Source organism: Synchiropus splendidus, chromosome 2 (genome assembly GCF_027744825.2).
Source record: "Synchiropus splendidus isolate RoL2022-P1 chromosome 2, RoL_Sspl_1.0, whole genome shotgun sequence".
In the NCBI taxonomy this organism is placed as follows: Eukaryota; Metazoa; Chordata; class Actinopteri; order Syngnathiformes; family Callionymidae; genus Synchiropus; species Synchiropus splendidus.
This window is the reverse complement of record NC_071335.1, coordinates 39,118,422-39,140,184: the sequence shown is the minus strand read 5'-3', so window position 1 is coordinate 39,140,184 and position 21,763 is coordinate 39,118,422. Positions and strand designations below refer to the sequence as shown.

The window sequence follows — 21,763 nt, the reverse complement described above, 5'->3', positions numbered from 1 at the left end:
GATGTGAGACGTCACTGTTAGGTGAATCTCTTCAGACTCTGCTATGTCCGTGAAATATTTACATACTGGTCGCTTATAGCAGGACGCCGAGACGGAGAGCACTGCATTTATGAAAGTTTCCACTCTGGATGCTGTCAAAAGTTTCAGATTCAGGTGGCTAACAAACTCTGCACCTGAATCCAAAATGACGGTGCATTCGGTCATTTCCGTCTCCGCTTAAAAAATCATTTTATCTAGCTCAGTGAAATTAATCATTCTTTCTTCGACGATGGCGGGTGGTGCTAAGCGGTAGTTGCGTTAACAGCCTGCCGCTGAGGAACCAGCGCTCTCACTTTCACAAGCCTTGAAAACTCTTCGTGCTCCGTCAAGTGCTGGTGCTTTAAATGCCGTATTTCATTTGAACACGCTTCCCTGCACAGCATTTTCCCGTGCATGTGCTGCAGGATGCAAACTTTACATGACAGAATGAAAGAAGCTCCACAGCAGACATGCTGCTGCTAAGTGAGCAGCAGGTAGGGAGGAGGACACGTCACAACCAGCTTCATCAGCGCGTGGGCTGTCACATGTGATCGTTGTTGTGATCAGCAATGACAGGAAGTGATCGGTATGCACTGATCGCGTTGAAATTTGCAGATCATGATCCGTGACCGATTAAGCATCTGTAGCATCTCTAGTGAACAGAGATGATCTCAGTAGCTGTGGAAGGGATAGGTGATATGCATAAAAAAAAGTTATCGCGATAATTGTTTTGTTTAATTTTGGCAATAACCATAATTATCACGATAAATACATTTTCGTTCTATTCCATGTGTTGGACACACTACAGTGTCTCTTGAAACTGTTTTATAATGAAACTTTAGCGTAGTTTTTCTCCAATGTCATTATTTGTTTATGTTTAAATATAATAGTTAAGTAAGTGTAGAAATGAGAAATTCACTGTTTCACGTCTCTGGTCGAACCCGCTCGTGTCTGACAGACTGCTCTGCCAGCATTATTTAGGGGTTAATTTGAGCCATCTGTCTGCTGTATCTCATGTCTCTTAACAGTTGACTTTAACTATGGAACCGTCTCGAAATCATTATACAAACTGTCTTTTGTCCTTTGTCTTGTGTGATGAAAAACCTTTTCACAATTGTCTCTCCTAAAATGGTTGTTTCCCATTGCCTAATTGAGGATTCCGCTACTACTTTGACCGCTTTAGAATTTGTTGACCTAATTGTTGATGGTTCATAACTGATGCCGGGTCGTAGTATTAGCACTGCCTGTGAGACCGTGTGCCCGCGATCAGTGAACCCTAAACGGGGACGCGGAAGAGGACACAGTTAAGCAAGGCATCGCAGCATGTGAACGAAAGGCACATTGGCTGTTTTCGATTTGCAGTGCGTCCTTACACTAGTCAAATATCTCCAATGTTAGACCTCAGACGTCTGTCCTATGTCTGTCGTCAGTCAGACTTCTGTGGTGTTACACTTGACCTCGACTTGCATCCTCTAATTAATCCACAATCAACAATAATGGTGAAAAAAACAGCAAACTGAGCTCCAGTATGGGAGGAATGTATATAATATTGGATCGAAAGTCCAAAAATGTGGATTTTTTAATTGATACTTACGTCACCCTTACGTCAAGCAATTGCATCTACAGTTTTGTTTGTCTTCTTTCATATATATATATATATATATATATATATATATATATATATACATATATATATATATATATATATATATATATATATATATATATATATATATATATATATATATATATATATATATATATATATATATGCAGTATAAGCAAGTAGTTGTAGTAGATGTGTGCCGTTTTCTAAACTTTCACACACCAGTAGAACAATGGAGTCCCCGGTTGGAGCACTGTCAAGTACCCCTCCCAGTGACTGCAAGAAAGCCAGGTAGTCTGCACTGCTGTTCGGCCTGTAAGCCGCGACCACCATGAGACACCTGTCCCCAACCCGTAGGCGTAGGGACGCGTTCACTCTCGTTCACCGGGGTAAACCCGGGGCTGCAGAGCTGCAGGGCTATGAGCAAGCCTACGCCAGCCCGCCGCCTCTCCACACGGACAACTCCAGAAAAGTAGAGGGTCCAGCCTTTCTCGAGGAGTTGGGTTCCAGAGCCCAGGCTGTGCGTGGAGGAGAGACCGACTATATCTAGCGGGTACCTCTCAACCTCCTGTACAAGCTCAGGCTCTTTCCCCCCCAGCGAAGTGACATTCCATGTTCCAAGAGCCGGAGAATGTCCACACGAACCACGTCGTCGGGACACCCGCCCTCGACTGCCACCTAGTTCTGTTGGTGATTTCAATCATATTAGGCAAAATTACCAGGCCAGCTTCTTCATGGAAACCAGTCTGAAGACACAGCGAGTATGGCCTTACATCCTTCCTTTCGGACATGAATGTGGGGCACTTAGCATCTGCACTTGTCCAGTGCGCCACACTCACAGCGGCTCAGCCAATCACAGACATAAAATGGTCACATGGCAATCGATATTCATCCAATCAGCACCTAGTGTCTGATGCCGGAGGGCTAGTTTTCTGGCATGTCCCAAGTTTTGTGATGGACTTTCCCTTCAAAAAGCTTTTCTGCTTCCAATGATTGCGCATAATTGTTGTTGATTTGATATTTTTGTCTTGACTAAGACATGTCCGTCCAATCATCTACTAATGTGTTTTTTTAGTAGGAAGAAGGTTCATTTTTCTGACACATCAGTCCTTTCCTGAAGGTTAATCATTAATGTGCTTCATCTTCACACGCCGTTTATTTTATTTTATTTTTATTTATTTTTTGACAAAACTTCATACAGCATCAATCATACAGCAGTGCTAAATGTCTGCTGCTGTTTGAATGTGAGCTCTATTTAATATTCATTTATAGCTAGAGATATTACATCCCGAAACACAAAGGTACTTGATCCGAGTTATAGAGAGCATATTTGGATGTAGAAGTAAAGCAGCATGGCTACAAAGAACGCAGAATCGGCGCATTCTGCTGACGCTAAGCCAAATCAGATTTGTCAGATTTGTTATTTGTTGACCCCTTTTTTTAGGGCAGCTCCACAGTTTCACTGGATTTATTGGACCGATTTGCTCATATCTCATCACAAGGATAAATGTGATGTGTCATTCAAATAAAAATTGGGCAGCCTTATGCTAACGTGCAGTTCACCAATGGGGCTAATTAGCATAATATAGAGGATTATGCATCTTCATTCATTTAATGTGTGGCATAACAAATCCCTACATTAAGAGACTTAAAAAATATATAACTTACATTTGGCTTTTGTGTGTTGTTTTCATTCTCTTGCACCACCAATTGTAACGTCTTGTGATTGTGGAGAAGTTGTAGAAACTTAAGTTGGAAGAAACTTGTAGAAACTTAACTCAAGTGTTGAAACTTAAGTTGCGAAAAGACCGAAGTTCAGCACAAGGGTATGATACTGAGCAAGTGGTCGTGATTTTGTGTATGACTCTTGGAGCAAGCGGCACAGAGGTGTAGCGTGCGAGTATGCAACGCTGAGCTTATTTAAAGAGCAAAAAAGGTGATGTGAGTGGAGATCTAGCTCCATAGTCCAGCAGAACAACTGAGCTATATCTGGGTTTGATCTGTGTTTTTTTTTTTCAATGCGTGTTCTCAAGTCCTCACTGAGCTCTTTGGTCTATGCCATGGCAAGTCTTGTGTTGACTCGAAAATGACTGAAATGTCAGAAGCAAGTCAACTTTTATGGTCCGAAAACTGGTTAAAGAACAAAATGCAAACTCAGAGACGGTTTGTTTGAATATCCTGTGGCTATCGGTCTTAGTATCACTGGGGTATGAATCATTTTGGACATGGTGGCTTGAAGTTTAATTTAACACCTTGCACAGTGTTACCTCACATAACATGACTGGTCATGGTTCCAGACAGCATATATAATTTCTGTCAAATCTAAGGATATACTAATCTGTAACTGAAAAACACAAGGATTGCCAGGGGTATGACTAATTGTGGGCTATATATATATATATATATATATATATATATATATATATATATATATATATATCGTCCCTGTTCACTGTTGAATTTGTGAACTTGTTATTTTATTTTATTTTATTTTTTGTCAGCACTTTATTCCAAAACACTTTCCTAGTTGGTGGGCTCCCCACTGACCATGGCAATAAATTTGATTCTGATTCTGATTCTGAATAAAGTTGATTCTGATTCTGAAATACAAAGAAAACAGGTGTATTAAAGGCAAGTATAAAGGACTTTTTTTCCAACTCCAAATGGTAAGTGCTAGTATGCTGCATGCTAATTGTGAGCATAGAAACCGTTTGTGTAAAATGGATCGTACTTAAGTACTTATTTATAAGGAAGCCGTTTTGATTTTAGCATCAAGGCAAGTTACAGCACACTGTCTCTAAGTTGAACTCGACTGCACTTACTTCATATTCCATCTGTCGTGTTTCGTTGCTGCTAGTCTCCCAGAGCTCATCTGAAATGAATGAGGAGTGTTTTGGTTGTATGGCTACTGTCTCCAGGTGGCCAACAGGCGACATGACACACTGAGACTTACTTTTGCTTTGTAGTTTAAAAAAAAGCAAAAAAGTAGTAAAATAATAATAAAATAATGAAGCATTCCTTAGATTTTTATTATATTAATGGCAGTATATCACTTTGTTTTGTTTTTCATATTTTTTGTGTGTGTGATTTTCGCTCCTGTGGGTTAGAGTGTGTCAAAGTAAAACATTGACTGAACATTCACATAGTTGAGATTGTGCTAAATGACCCTAAACATGGAAATGGTTTGACTCCCAAGAACACCAACCTCAAAATTGACATAAAAAATATTGTTTAAACAATGAGAGCTGTAGTCGGGTGCTAAATGTAACTTTACAAGTAACTTGTAATCTAACTTAGCTACTTTTAAATTCAAGTAATCAGTAAAGTAACTAAGTTACTTTTTGAGGGAGTAATCAGTCATCAGTAGTCGGATTACTTTTTCAAAGTAAGTGTGGCAACAGTAGTTTTTAATCTTGAAAAATAAATCTCACTCCAGTCTGCAGCCGTCCTCACCTGGTCCGTCTCTTCATTTGCCCGGCCTGATGCGCCACTTCAGTTCCGTGAGCTGCGGATGCATTCCTGCTATTTACTTATGTTTGTTTCTGATTTTTTTCTGTTAAATACTTGTTGAAAACAGCAATGATCATGTTCAGCTCCCCGATGCATTAATTTTCCACTTGTTTCACAATCTGAATCAGCTTCATTGCCTATGTCACTGAGGATCCCGCCAAGTAGGAAAGTGCTATATGAACAATAACATTAATGAATAATAAAAATAATAATAAATAAATTAAATTAAATTAAAATAAAGTATAATAGAAGTAACCAATAAATAAATAACCCACAAACAGCAAGGGAAGAAGGACAAACAGTCCATAACGAGGTTGAGAAGGGTCAGCTCTGATCAGACCTGCACATCTCTGAGTCCTGGAGATGTACAGGTCATGAAGTGGTGGCGCTGCTGTACCACACGGTGATAGAGAAGCTGAGGATGGACTCGATAGCTGTGTAGAACTCCACCAGCATCTTCGTCAGTAGGCATAGTTTCCTCAGCTGCCGCAAGAAGAACCGCTGGTCGGCTCCCATTAGAGGTGCTTAGTGATTCCCAGGAAGCGGAAGGAGTCCACAGTGGAAATGGGTGACTTAGCCATCATGAGGTGGGATGGAGGAACTATGACTCTCCAGGTGTCCTCAATCATCCCCACTGTCTTCTGGGCGTTTAGCTTCAGGTTGTTGTGTGGAGCCATGGAGAAAGTACACACTAATCCTCTGTCATGCAGTTCCGTTTGAAGCAGCAAGAGGAGACCTAACTGGAGAACACTTCCAACGTGCTAGACATGTTGCTTCCTCTTGTGCAGTAAACGAAAAAGAGGAGGGACTTTTTATTTATTTATTTATTATTTCTTGCAGAATGTTTATTGTTTTTATACCTCAACGATAACGCACATTCACCCAGTTTTTGTCAGTGTCATTATAACAATGGTCTCGTCTCGTCGTTGTCTCGTCGTTCTCATGGGAAAAAGGGCCAAACATATTTTGTCTCGTTTCGTTTGACGAATGTAACAATAATTTGCTGCTCATCTAGATGCACACTATTAGTTGCACACATTGACACAACCACAAATATGTCCCTTGGCAGCATGTACAGGGACATCACACGTTCCGACTGACCCCCAGTTGTTGCAAGGTAGCACGTCGGAATGCACACCCATAGAAGAAACCAAGTCGCCTTTCTCTCAGCATGCACCGTTGCAAGGACCATGGGACATCACCTGCCAAGTCTCCCACCACAGATAGGTAGTGACCCGAGAAGGGGAACTACTAAACAACTAACCAATCACCAAACTGCAAGGAAGATGCACCAGGGAGAGACCTTATCACAGAACACAGGGCCCAGTTACCTTACAACATTCCAGACCCCAGAAATGATATGGTCGGGTCCAGCCCAGGCCACTAACCTAGATGCACCCGCGGCAATCAGTCACAGTCTGGAGAAGAGGAAGACACCTCATCTCCGGTCAACCCAACACTTGGGCAAGGTGGCACCTGATGTGCTGTAGCCCACATTCATTGAGAACCCTCTTATATATAATTTACAATGGATTGTGTCTGTTTATTCTGTCATTGGTGGTTGTTATGATTGTTTACTGTGGAGGATCCTACTTTTTAATTTCCATTGCAATGTACAATGATAAAGCCTTTTAATTGTCTATATGAACTGTTTAGATTGCTTAAATATATGTCTAACTGAATATAAAGCAATGTCTCAATCCCTAATTTGCTGAATGTTTATGCACATTTTGACCAATCAGGAGCAACATTTGAAAATAAGGTAACTCCATAAATCGGTTCCTAAATAGCCGTCTCTTCTACTGGCTGCACATCATGTATATAGTGATCTAAATGTCTTGAGTGTGCAGAGGTTAAAGGATAAAAGTATAAAACCGCACAGAGAGAAGGAGGGAAAAATTACTTTTTGAGCTGATTTCATAAAAGAACAAGTTAAAGAGCTATTTTCGAGGAAATTCTGCTTTCTACCACATCAATTGTAATATTTTGCATGTTTAAAATTAAATTGATGTCATCATTTGCAATACTCCAGTTATTACTGTCTGAAGGTGTCCTTGTTGGTGTCCTTGGCGTGGATCAGTATATCTATAGATTACTGGATTGTGGACAAACAAAATAATACATGAGCACCTTTTTCTTCCTGATGTCGAATTGATTTAGGGCTGGAGAACTGACACCTGTCATCAGCATGAATGCTTAGCCAGGTGACCTCAGTCAGCGTGCCCTGGGCTCATACCTGGAGACCTGCACACTGTACTGGGATGTGCCTCCCCTGATGATCACTGATCTTGCGGTTGCTCTGAACTCTCATACTCTCGTCTGACAAGTGTGCTAACATCTGTGTAGGTGCCCCACCCTCATGAACATGATTTCTTACATTTCCCCTATTGGCTTCTGTTTGTGCCCTTCCTGCCATCTTTTGCTCATGTGAACAAATAGCAAATCTGGTCCTTGGCCATCAACCCCCTACATGGAACATGAATCATTTTCTGCTGTCTAATGTTCGCTCTAGATAGGCTGTAATGGACAGGACAAGCCTTCTTGCTGTCCCTCTGATTGTGCAACATATATGAGCAACTTCTGTGGGTTACAGATATGGCTACTAGTTACCACTGGTGGTGAGGGCCCTGAGGAGATGTCAAAGTGCCCATTAGTCAGAAAGGATGATGGAAGTAAAAAGCATTACCCGACCTCCTGTATGGGTAATGTCTTGCTAACCATGTGTCTTTCTCACCTGTTTTTTGTCCTATTCACACAGCAGCAGGTTCAGTTGATTTACAGTCACTGCTGCTTTCTAACCTGACATGTCAGTATCATGAAAGTGATATTTAGATAATGTATCACGAGAAACCTGGCTTTGTATGTATTTGTATGACTGTCTAAGTAGTACTGCGGTAAAAGCTTTTTCTTCTGTCTGGGAACAAATTTTCTCTGTTCTGTTGTTTTTATTCTCTTGGTTTGTCTCATATATTAGCTAGATGACAATGAGAATCTGGTTGCCATTTGATGTTCTTCATTTCACGTCTAAGTGTGGGAAAATATGCTTGTTTTCCTTACAGGTTCGGTCTGTGTGAAGAGGTGGAGCATGCAGCGAGAGCACGCCAAGTCCCAATGTCTCCTTCTGACTTTCTGGACAAGCTGATGGGGAGGACATCTGGTTACGATGCAAGAATAAGACCAAACTTTAAAGGTCAAGACTTCAATATTCTGCACTACTCCTCAGGGACTGACATGCGTGTGCAAAACTAAGCTTACACCCCCTCTAGTCACTTCAAACATTCATTCATTTTATTCTTGGTAGTTGAACTATAGGCAACATCATTGTCAAATTCAAATGACCTCACTTGGACAGCTGGTGGCACGAGTGTTCTACAATTTGCTTGCACAATCCGGGGGAAACTGAGCAAGATTGTCGGTCAAGCTTGTGCTACTGTGAGTGCAAAATGTCCAAGGCCATGTAGAGTGTACTAGGTTCTCATGGTAGTCCCGAACACTCAATGCAATCATATGTTCCGTGTGTCATAAGAAACATTTACTGAAAAAGTAATCAAAGAACAGTTTTGAGAACTTAAGTTGGAACTGTCTTCCCTTAAACTCAGAAAACTAAATTCTTCACGTCCTATTGAGTCAGCTGCAAACATCACAATGGCATGAAACAAACAAAAAAGTAAAGTAGAGCTCACATAAACAATGTCGAAATAAGGCTATAAGATTCTTAGCCCTGCATTTTCTCCATCATCAGATGTCGTCTGCATCTGTAAGGATGAATAAGGAGTGATCAGGTTTTGTTACGTTCATTTTCTGTGATGCTTTGTGATGAGGTGCATCCAGTTGCAGAAGTAAGCCATCTTATATGGTTGACAAGCAGTTTATTGAAACAAGGCTAGAGTTCAAGATAAAATCCCAAATGGTGTTGGCTGTGGTGGCAAAAAAACACAATTTAATGTGAAGTAGGGAAACTCAGGAAGTCAGAGCAGCATATCAGAACAAATACAGAAGGCAGGGAATGGCGCGAGGCACGTGAGACTACATTTGAGACTAGGGTTGCATCAAACATTCGGTGGCCAAATACATTCGGCAGAATTGTGAAAAGAAGAGGCATCATTTGACTTCACTGGCAAAGATTTACCGTAGCGTGTGACACAATCAAACACCGTGCAGCGCAGCGTGAGTTATGATTTTTGGTTCAAATCTACACCGTGAAGTCATGAAATGTTTTTTTTTATGCAAAAATGTGGCACAGTGGTGAAATGAGCTCTGTGAGACCACTGACAAAATCAATGCAACGCTCTCCAGAATTTTCATAGCGCTGTAAAAATCTGGCAACACAATCCTGCACTTTCAGTGCTGACATGACCAACTCTGCGGCTCACTGGGGGGTCAGCTGATGACTGAACAGGAGCAGTTCAAAGTCGAAATGATTTTGTCGATTTTATCTATGTCTCACATGTTTCCTCTTGCTTTGAGGAATTACACAGTAATTTAGATTTTTTTCTTCATTTTCTTCATTTTCTACTTCTACCAATATGATGTTTGTTTGAGATCCACTGATGACAATCAACGTAATTCTTTCCATTTCTCACTGCTCATTATCTTTTTTTGTTAGTTTGTGTTAATATCACAGTATGTATTACAGAAAAAAATGTCATCAATGTCAGTTTATTTGACTTTTCACATTACAGATTTTCAATTTGGTGCATCTCTATTAAAGACCAATTGAGATAGCAGCAACTCATCAAACCCCACCAGCCTCCCCCCACTTATGGAAAAATACATTTTTCATTTGCCAGTCCCTCTTTGTAAATGTTATTAGTTTTACTCTTTTAAAACTGAATTGGCTGCAATGGCCACGTAAGTGACCATAAATGACTTTAAAATGCTTTTGTTTCAGTCCTAATCATTTTTTGAACTTTCATGAGTTAAAAACTATGGTAAAAAACATTGACAAAAATTCTGTTGAAATTAAATTTTACTTCTGCCTATAGAGAGAGAATGAGGGGATTGTTTTGACTGATAACAGAAGTGTGTTGCTGAGGTGGAGAGAGTACTATGAAGAGCTGATGAATGAGGAAAATGAGAAAGAACAAGGAGTAGAAGGAGTGACCATTGTAGATCAGGACGTGGCAAAGATAAGTAAGGCTGAAGTGAGAAGGGCATTGAAGAGGATGAAGAGTGGAAACGCAGTGGGTCCTGATGATATACCTGTGGAGGTGTGGAAGTGCTTAGGAGAGGTGGGAGTAGACTTTTTGACCAGAACACTTAACAAGGTCTTTGAGAGTGAGAGGGTTCCTGAGGAATGGAGGAGAAGTGTGCTGGTGCCCATCTTCAAGAACAAGGGAGCTGTCCAGTGTTGTGGCAACTATAGAGGGATTAAGTTGATGAGCCATACGATGAAGTTGTGGGAAAGAGTGGAAAGTGGAAAGTAGACTAAGGGCAGAAGTTAGCATATGGGAGCAACAGTTTGGCTTCATGCCAAAAAAGAGCACCACAGATGCAGTGTTTGCTTTGAGGATGTTCATGGAGAAGCACAGAGAAGGTCAGAATGAGCTCCATTGAGTCTTTGTGGACCTGGAGAAAGCATACGACAGAGTGCCAAGAGAAGAGTTGTGGTATTGTATGAGGAAGCCTGGAATGGCAGAGAGTATGTTCGATTGATGCAAGTCATGTATGCCAGATAGATGTAAGACAGTGGTGAGGTGTGCTGCAGGTGTAACAGAGGAGTTCAAGGTGGAGGTGCGACTTCACCAAGGCTCGACTCTGAGCCCCTTCTTGTTTGCGATGGCGATGGACAGGTTGACAAATGAGGTTAGACAAGAAGCCCATTGGACGATAATGTTTGCAGATGGCATTGTGATCTGTGGTGAGAGCAGGGAGCAAGTGGAAGATAAGCTAGAGAGGTGGAGATAAGCCTCAGAAAGGAGAGGAATGAAGGTGTTTAGGAGACAAAGTCAGAGAGGCTAGATTGAGATGGTTTGGACATGTACGGGGGAAAGAAGCCAGTACATTGGTAGGAAGATGTTGAGGTTGGAACTGCCAGGTAGAAGGTGGAGAGGAAGGCCAAAGATATGGACGTGGTGAAGGAGGACATGAGGTTTGTAGGTTTGAGAGAAGAGAAAGCAGAGGACTGGGTGAGATGGAGGAAGATGATCCTCCCCTGAGGGGAAAAGCCGAAAGAGAAAGAAGAAGAAGATTGCTGCCATTTAGCACGCTAGCGTTTAGGCAAAGTACATGTAACTCAGCGGTCACCAACATTTTTTGCAACTGCAAGCTACTCCAAGGGCACTGTGTGACCCAAAGGAATAATATCAGTTCTGTTTTTTTATTTATTTTTTATTTTTTTAAAGGGGCTTTAAAAAGGTGGGACTTCACCAAGGCTTGGCTTTGTGCCCCTTCTTGTTTGCCATGGTGAACAAGATGACAAACAAGTATGGTACCGCTGTCATTGTACCGTACCATACTGGTGACTCCTGATGTAAATGAAGTGTTCACACGCTGCATGGCTTAGTAACAGTTTAGGGTTTTCATGTCGAAGAAATTTATGCAACAGCTGCTATATGATGTTGTTTTGATATATTTGTTAGAATTTATATTCTGAGAATTAAATGTGGTGAATTTAAAATAATGAGATTCTATAATTAAACAAATAAAACATTTTTTACCTCGTAGACACACAACAAAGTACCAAAACGAGTGTCATTGAGTACCGATTCACAGGTACCAGGTATTGCTGCCGTAATGGTTCACATATGAAAGGTACCATCCCATTGTCCCTCACTGACCACTGATTTCGTCATTGAGCGTGTCATGTACTAAAATATTTTCAAAATTACAATCACAAACTAAACTCTCCACAATGCTTTGTATTGGTGTCAACTTTTACATATGGCCAATAGTTGGGCGGGGTGATTTAAAAAGCTCAGGAAAGACAATTTTCCTTTTAATATTGACTCAAGGGTGAAATTTCAGAAGACGAACTTTCACTTAGCACATCACCCCGCTTAAATGTTTGTGTAAGTCGGCATCTACATGTTTACTGCTGCCTCTGATGTTCAGATTTTTGCTTCTTCTGTGCTTCAATGGTGCTGCGGGACACCAGCACAAATCTGACTGGTACCAACTGAAACAAATCAGACGAGTGCTGAACATGTCACACTTTATTTCACACTTTTTTGCTCCACTGAGAGAGCTGGCTTTAGGTGCTGCTGGATGGGACTTGCTTGACCCTAGAAGTTTACTGCAAGTCTTGCCTTCATTAGCGGAAGAATAATTTCATAATAATTCAATAATTATCAATAATTCATATTGCTTGTGTTTTTTGTTTTCTCGCTGGGGGTTCGCTGGCAACAGAGATCAATGCGTGAGAGAGGGTCCCGTAAACGCCACAATTTCTTATATAATAACATTAATTTTGCTGCCCAAGGAATGGGCCACATGTTATGGTCTCTGGAATAAATCTGACTCCAGGACCTCTTTTTGCCAACTAGGGGTATGGGGGGAGGAATGTCCTTCTGCTGCAAGGTCAGGGGGCGATGTGTGTCGGAGTTTGACATGTTTTAATGCTTTCATCTATTACAAATCAGTCTGCCCTTACTTAACGTCTTCTCCACTACATTCAATGGCTTTGCATTGTCCCCCTTTGTATATTCTACTACCTCAAATTTTATTATGTGGAAAATGTCTATACAAAGGATTCTGTTGTTCCCACTGTCATACTACTTTTAGTTCCAGTGGGTTTCTATTTTGAATTTGTTGTTGCCCTGTAGCCTCACTTAATTATCACTCATATCTCTCTGCAGGACCTGCTGTCAACGTGTCGTGCAACATTTTCATCAACAGTTTTGGCTCCATTGCAGAGACTACTATGGTACGGAGAGACTAATGAAGCACATTCATTATACCACCACATTTGTGTTCCATCGTCAACATAAATTAAGAAACCTCCGCTTCACAGGTCCTCATGAGGAAATCAACCTTGATCAACCTTGCAGCACTAAACTGGCTTGCTTAAGAAGGTGACCACCTCTAAAGTTAATCGGGAATATTTTATATACTCCAGTATTATTATTAATTTCAATTTGTCCTTTGACTGCACATCTGCAGTCCTGGTACTGGCATCTGAATTCTGGCACATTTGCCAGTGGTGGTCCAACGCGTAATAGAGGCAGAATTCATTCACAACATTTTATTTATCCTAGACAACAATAAATGCGACATCTTTGTTTCACCTGCCTCCCCGAGTCAGTTTATCAGTATAGAATACTTCAAGGTCTAACATTTGATCAAATTACTGTAATTTCTGGACTATTGAGGGCACCTGAATATTAGCCGCACCTACTAAATTTCAGAAGAAAATAGGTTTTGCTCATACAAAAGCCGCAATGGTCTGTGCCGTAGAAAGTTCAGTGACTTCGTCCTGCTCACGCATCAGTTTCAATTTTCGGAAATGATAACAAACTTGATGTTCTGTACACGTTCCATCAGTACATTCAGCATCCCACCAGGCCAATGACAGGCATATAAGTTATATACAATGCACTGTTTTGCTTGTGTGCATTCTCAGCACTTTCCAGCTCTGCCCCACTGTTCCAGGAGCTCCATGCAGCATATGAGAGCTGCTGCTTATAGTCTGAAAATTGCAGTGTTTGTTGGAAGTGAGACAGAAGCCTCATTGATGCAGATCACACTGCTTATTTTGTACTTCATTCTCACAACTTATTGCCAATAACAGTAAGTGAAGTGTAGTCAAACTAATATATACAACAGATTGGTGAGATAAACGCATGAGTCTGAATCGCTGTAAGACCTGTGTGAGGGCTTGGTGCTCACAAGCACGTGCCGCTCTACTGGCCAATCAGCTTACAATGACGGCATGGCTCTCCTCAGCCTGCATTCTGTACGTATTCTCTTTTGTGAGCAGTGGTCCGGTACTCTGGGGTACAAGAACTAGCCGTGAGCATCATTTTAGCTGTATGACTGGCACACAGCAATAACCACATAAATTGCACTTGTTTGACTCACTTCGTGTTTGTTATTCAATCCACTCATGCCTTTGGTAGTGGCAGCGCCACTGAGTCCATGCACAAGATTCCATTGAGGTAAAGAATCAACTTCTTTTGGCAGCTGTTCTGTAGTTGGCCCATAATGACTTACTTAGGCATAATATCTAGAACAGGCAGAGTTTCTTTCTTTATTTATTTCTTGCTTTATTTCTTGGGTCAGCAACATAATCTTGCTTTTAAATCATAATGAACACATGGACATTTACAACTAGAGGTGTTGCGATACCGATACCAGCATTGGGACTCGCGCCTTTTTTTACCCACATGTGACAGTATTTCTGATTTTTTTCATGTCAACGTGAACATTACAAGTCCTTTTTTTTTTTTCAAATTCGACCCAGGCCTCTTTTGTATGTGGATCTAAACTAGATATATATCCGATGCGGCTGCAGTCTGGACGCTCACAACCCATCCGACCTATGCTTCATCACCAAGCGAGAGAGTGGTAAAAGGGTTGTCGCTCACAAACAAACAAGTCCACCAGAGTTCTGCAGTGCCCGGTGAAGCGCAGTGGCGCATTACTGAAAGTGACTTGTGCAAGTTTGTGGCTGCGCACATTAAATTGTAAGTTAGCATCACTAGCAGCTAAAATCCTATGGCCTTGTCAGTCCAAACCATGGGTACGTGCTTGAACAATGTCATCCACTTCTGCCTGAGGTAATGAAGTGGAGACAACGGTTTTCTCGGTGTAAAGTATCTTGCATCAGTGGCTTAGCCGTGTAAAAGTGGCCTCAGTTGCCTGCACACGACGACAGCGAATGCACATGGGCATGAATTAATCAAATTGCTGGTAACATTGGTATCATCCTGCTGTTAATGAATACAGTTTTGCACTCCAAAAATATCTTTTCATTGTCCTATAGGTCACTGTCAGGCAAGAGAGAGACAATAAAAAATATCTTATATCTTCTAAAGCAGAACTAGGTAGACAATTTATTTACTTATTTGTCTATTTATTTTGTTGGTAATTTCCCGATATATGTCACTGTTCATGGTCAGGGGTTTTGCACTCTGATACATTTGTATACTGTATGTGCAACTGTTGTTCTATTGTGCTACTGGCAGACACACTGGACAAATCGTGTTAGACATCTGGCTGTGGCACTGAATAATTCACCTCAAAGCAAGTAGATGTTACATCCGTGCCCTTAAAAAGCTTTTCATATCTCCAAAGCAGTTAGTTTCTAACAAGATGTCCAGCCGCTCATCCATTATAGATTAATCTTTGCCTGCAACAGATGTGATGGCGGATCATGCATCCCTCTCATAGTAGACACATATTTTGATGTGATGGTTATGTGAGGAGGTTATGTCATTTGGCTCTCTTCTTTAGCAGATCAAAGGAGGAGTGAACAGATAAAAAGACAGATGGAGATCAGCGTGAAAGGCTTTAATCCTTAAGGAACATATGGCTTAAGGATGAATCTTTGTGCTACACTCATTCCCTTTCGGTTTTAAGTGTTCATCTCAACACCTCACTATAAACCTTTGATGAGCTAAAAAAAAACAAAGGCAAATACTTTTTACGTGTTGCTGGTGTTGTTTCATCTGGATTGAAAATACAATACCTGGATACGCCAGAAAAGAAGTGCGCGTGAGCATGCAAATGTCTGATGAAACCACTTGAGAGTTCAGAACGAAGGACCACATGGCAGTCTGCGTACATAATGCTGTTCAATTTCATGTGTCGTGTGTTCAATGGTATCAGTCAAATTATATATATATATATATATATATATATATATATATATATATATATAGATAGATAGATAGATAGATAGATAGATAGATAGATAGATAGATAGATAGATATATTGATAGATAGATAGATAGATAGATAGATAGATATAAACCACGGGGGGAGGAGTTGTGTGTATTCACGTTGAGGCTGTAGAGCTAAAGGGGCTAAAGCTACTGGTGTGCAGGGATTCCAAGGCCACATTAAGCAGTCTGTTCTTTTCTTTCTTTTTCCAGGACTACCGTGTGAATATCTTCCTTCGACAGCAATGGAATGATCCTCGGCTGTCCTATGCAGAATACCCAGATGACTCTCTGGACTTGGACCCCTCAATGCTGGACTCCATTTGGAAACCAGATTTGTTCTTTGCCAATGAAAAGGGAGCCCACTTTCATGAGGTCACAACAGACAACAAGCTGCTCCGGATATTTAAGAATGGCAATGTTTTGTACTCAATTAGGCAAGTGGTATTTATTTTTTTCTCAAATTCATTAGGGAAGTCCTGTTAATTCATATCTTGGGCACACCTCAATGAGCCAACTCAACTTAAATAAGAATGAACAAAAGGAGAATGAGATGGTGGAGACATGCACATTCTCTGAATCCTTTACTCTTTGACCACTTGTTCTTTAAATGATCATGATTGATATCCGTGTTCTCTGAGAGAGGTGGAGGTTTTGTTGGACTGAAGGACATTATTCTGAGTATAGTACAAGCAATTCAAAACTCCCACCGCAAAATCTACACTTTCGAATAAAAATGAAATAAAAAATAAGAAATAGTTGTTCACTGTCGCCTGTGACTGAACAATAACACATGTAGTTGGTCCTCTGTTTATTAATTTAGTTATCTTTTTTTTGGTGATCAGATAGCGATTGTGCAGATCAGATGCCCTTTATTAGACCCACAGTGGGGAAATTCAACAACATTCTTCTGATGTATTTAACTCGGCACTACATACTGTGTGATGATGTATGAATGCCACAGGTCACCGGAGAGTGGCGACTGCCTTGGCAGCTGAATTAGGTTGTTATCTCTGTTGCATTCTTCATATCTCTACTTGGACAAAATGGGCAGTGCACAAGAAAACCAATGAGACAGTGTACACTTCTGCCATTTCGTATCTTCACAGAAATATGGCATACAATTAAATAAAAAAAAACAAAACAACTTACATGACTAAAGACTAGTAGTGGTTCATTGAAAACGCATAAAAGTAAACTATCCACCAGACTCGACATACACTTTGTCTCCATATTCACAGGAAAGTTGATTTGATACAGTGATTCCATTGTATGTATCAGTGCCCTTGTCCTTCATATTTAATGCCCTTATTGGAAACCAATCGTATTTAACTCAGTCATCTGCTGCTTAGTCTTGTAATGAAGCCGGACAAAGTTTTTTTAGGTGGACACAAGTTCTTTATAAAAGATAAGACAAACATGATGCTTACCAAAACACAGAAGCTGCAAATCATCCAACAAAATCCTCTGTCATACCACACCAATTGACCAATGCCAATTGGTCAGGTGTAAAAGCGTGCTGACTTCAGAGTACAGCTGTCACAGTGGAACATTGTCCACCATCAAGTTCTACCTACTGTCTCTCTTGCTATTATGGTTTAGCTAGGTTTGCTAATTATTTTCTTAGGGACAATCCATATTTATTGAGAGACCCTCTAGAAATGTATACATTTAACATGGAAGTATTTCGTTTATACCAAATGAAAAAATAGCCACATGAGTCAACAATTATAATTAATTCTACAATGCTTTTATTTGTTCGTTTTTTTTGTTAATCTAGCAAACTACCTTTGCTCAATCAGTAGAAAGAGAAGCTCACAAACAATATACAGCATGTCCTTAACTGAATAAGCTGACTTTGTGGAAAATGTTTCTTTCTTAAAGGAGAACATTTTTAGTTTCTTGTATTTTTTTTTTTTTGATAGAGTGAAACAGGCACAGTAATTCCTTCTTGCATTTTAACATGTAGTTCTGTCTGAACTTTGATAGAGAACTATCAGTTGAAGTGATGAATACTTTCCAAGCAGAAGTGAAAGACATGATTAATGTGAAGTTAAACTGCATGAGTCAAAACTGTCCAGCCTACTCTGAAGTAAAGAAATGATTTGAAAGACCAATAAGAGAGAAGCAGCTCAGCATAAATGTTAAAGCAACTACATGAAGAAACCTACTGAAACTACATTTAGGTTTAAAACATAGCTGAAAAGCAACTGTAATGCATGAAAACTGAGCAAACTGAAGGTGGTGGTGCGATCGCAAAAGTCATCAAAAGCTATAAAGCTACAAAATTGGTACAGATGAGGTCTGCCCCTGGAACACTAAGACTCGGCTCGGAAGTGCAAAGTCGGGGCTGGGAATGACGCCATAGCCAAGTTTAGTTTTTGACAATTAGTGGGAAGTCGGAAAACAAGATAGTGACGTTCACAAAAGGTTTCCTTTCTTTCGCGCAATTTCTGGCTAAAAGAGTGTGATTCTCAATTGGTGGAGAGGCAGTATCTACATGTGTGGTGTGCTGTGATGAGACTATTGGTGCACACCACACACATAACCATTAACACAAACTTTTTATCTTCATGTGTGGGGACTGACAGAAAAAGAAATTGCCCAAAATGTCAAAATCCTTCTGTGTGTGGCCCCTTTTATTTCTTCACAGCTATTTCACTGTCCTGGTTTGTTTGGTTTGTGCCGCCTACCTTACACCGTTGATGTAGAGCCACATCTTCCATCTACAAGTTTGCTTCATTTATTTGTCTGGTGACTTCTTTTCTCCCTGTGCGAGTTCCTTGTGGTGCTCAATGTGTTTTGCACTTGGAGGCAGTTATGCTTATCTTTAAATGTTATGGATAGTCAATTCTCTGTACTGGACTCCTGCCCTACAATAACAGTGAAAGGTTTCATGAATTTGCTTCAGGAACTATGAGGATTTATTTGTAAAAATGTGTGCAATCTCTGAACATTAAAGCACATGCATAGTTTCATGATGTATGAGTTAGTTTTCTGGCCTTGCTAGTGTCATGTTGCATGTCTGTTCTGACACATTTCTCTCTGTCCTCTTCTTTCTTTCAGGCTGACATTAACTCTGTCATGTCCCATGGATCTAAAGAACTTTCCTATGGATGTACAGACCTGCATAATGCAGTTGGAGAGCTGTGAGTACAGGAAATACACCAGTTGACATTATTTGCATGTATTCACACTGATTATATCAACATGCTTTTTGGAGCACCCAGAACACCATCTTTCTTAACATTAATCAGCTTGTGTCCTGTGCCACAACCTTAGATTATTATCAAATGTATCACTAAACACATTCAAGACTGAGAAGTTCTGCGCATCCTATGCACTCCATTATTTATCATAATTGAGATGACTCCTCTCATACATATCACAACATGTTATCTCTGTAAATCCACAGGGATTGTGACACTACATGCCACATGCTTAAACCACTTTATTCTCACGCAGGACCAATGAAGTGTGTTTTTATGGTGCCTTCAAGTTTTGATTAAATATTTTAATTTTGCTCAGAAATTCACTATGTACCTTAAGTGACCTAAAGACAATATTAGCAAATGCAGTATTTAGCTCAGACTAGTTACAGCACATTCTTTGTTTTCGGCTCAAAGGAGAAAACATGAGTTTAATGTACACTGAAATTGTCCTTATGAATGGTGGGGTATCTGATAGAAAGCTCTATTGAAGTGTGAAGTAAAAAGACTTAGAATATTCACTACCGTATATATCTGTATAGACCGTATAGATCTGGAAACTGACCACCATGGCTAGAGAGTAAACAAAAAATCATGTCAAATCATTTGCTTACATACAAACGGTGGTGGCTCCAGACAGATTTGTTTTTTGGGTCCAATATGGCTGTGGGTTCCTGGGTCTTGGCCGTTGCTCCAAATTGCCTAATAAACATTGAGTTTGCCATAATAGGGAAAGTAAATAATGACTTCATGTAAAACCATTGTGTATTATAACCAATATAGAGTGTATTTATGCTTTGATGAACATATTGAATTCGTGTGTACTTGTATGAAAATGAGTGTTAAAATTTAAACTTATTGTCCAACATTTTCATTCCGTAGCGCAGTGCAGCCTCTAGGCCACAATAACATAGCATTATCTAATAGTGTGAATGTTTAGGAGATTATCATAATGCTTTGTTTTTATCTATCGTGCTTCAGAGAAAATGTAAAAACATGCACGCACACCCATGGATAGCAGCAGCCAATGATCTTTGTCGCATTGTATAAAACCGTCTTAAACCTTCTAATCTCCAAAGCATTTTAATACATCCTCTGTGTTTTTATGCTTGGCATAGATTGCGTCTAGATTTATCCTGTGTGTAAGAGAATAGCTAAATGGTTGAAAAGTAGTGAATGAATACCACGCACTATAGTAGAACCAACGTTATGGAAAGAAGTAGCAGCACTATCATGTAACCCCAGGTTCGCGCAGATCATCAGAAAAAATCTGAGTCTCTGTGACTCCTAATGTCTTCAGATGGAAACCTAACTTATTGAGTGTTCTTGAATGAAATCCGTTCACCTATCGGAGTCGCTTCTCTTGCAGTGGAGCTACAGCGTCATACAGGTAAATCAGCATCGTGGCAAATGCACATTGCAGAAAAAGTGAATTGTCCTGCATGTGGTATCAAGGCCAAGTTGCAAGACAATAAAAATAAATAAATAGTACTTTTTTCTGGCAAAAATAGTAACGGATACTTGGATACATTCTTTCACACTTTGGCCGGTTTGGGAGTGAATTCACACTCTAATTTAATTTGTATATTGTGATGTCACCCAGCACTGGCCATATTGTATTACATAATGTTTCTCGGTTCTACTACAGGTATTTTTCCTCATCTCTGAAGCAGCAACGATGATGATGATGGCAGGGCATTATCACCGTACTATTTGCAATGTATTTCCAACTGCACTTTTTAACCACATCTGATGCTATTTCCCTTTTTTTCACATTCCCATACACATTATATAGCATGAGACTCCAGTAGCGTCACCTTGCCCAGATGACACTTGAGTCCGTTTTGTTTGTTTAACAAACAGGGTCATTTAAGCTGCTGTAAATGCGTCAGTGATTTAGATCACTTGAAACTAGACCACAGTCATGGGCATGGCTCGCCTTTTTGCTATTTCAATGTAAAGCACAGTTTAAGCAGACATAATTCTGAAAATACAGATATTTCAATATCTATTTGGATGCAAAGCTGCAGTACCCTATTTGCATGTGAGATTCGATTACGACCACATTGGTTCCCTTTAATCCTTTTTGCCAACACCAACAACTTATTCAAAAAGGTTCCTTAACTTCATTTTCAAGCTAACTGTAATATTTTGATGTTCCAGTTCTTTTTCTTTTTTTTTTTTAAACAGTTGGCTACACCATGAACGACCTGATATTTGAGTGGCAAGAAAACGGACCTGTACAAGTGGCTGAAGGGCTAACACTGCCACAATTCATACTGAAAGACGAGTCGGATCTCAGATACTGCACCAAGCACTACAACACAGGTAGTTGGAATTGACAAGTGTAGAATGGCTGTGGTTGTCACTGCGCACACACTGAAGAACATTTGGGCATTTCAGTGGAAGGGTTGAAGTAACACTCCCATGTTCAGATTAAAAGCAAAATAATGTGAACGTTTACTTTGAGATTTATGGATGATCTTGTTGAAAGTAATAATATGATTGTGGGAAGGGACCCATTTAGCAAGAACAGTTATGACTTTTTTCTTTTATTGACTGGGTTGTTGTGATGTGAGGTCTGCTGTTGAGTTAAACAC

General features: G+C 40.2%; 1 protein-coding gene across 3 annotated transcripts in view; it reads left to right on the top strand.

Annotated features, from left to right (window-relative positions):
* Positions 1-21,763, top strand: part of LOC128754317 (glycine receptor subunit alphaZ1-like) — a 45,053-nt gene that overhangs the window by 12,808 nt on the left and 10,482 nt on the right. For 2 of the 3 annotated variants that reach the window (XM_053856846.1, XM_053856845.1), the window contains exons 2-6: positions 8,194-8,324; positions 12,931-12,998; positions 16,168-16,391; positions 19,021-19,103; positions 21,354-21,491. In XM_053856846.1, coding sequence (XP_053712821.1) covers positions 8,194-8,324; positions 12,931-12,998; positions 16,168-16,391; positions 19,021-19,103; positions 21,354-21,491 — 644 coding nt within the window. The remainder of the gene's footprint in view (positions 1-8,193; positions 8,325-12,930; positions 12,999-16,167; positions 16,392-19,020; positions 19,104-21,353; positions 21,492-21,763) is intronic. The other variant, XM_053856847.1, reaches the window with a different exon arrangement.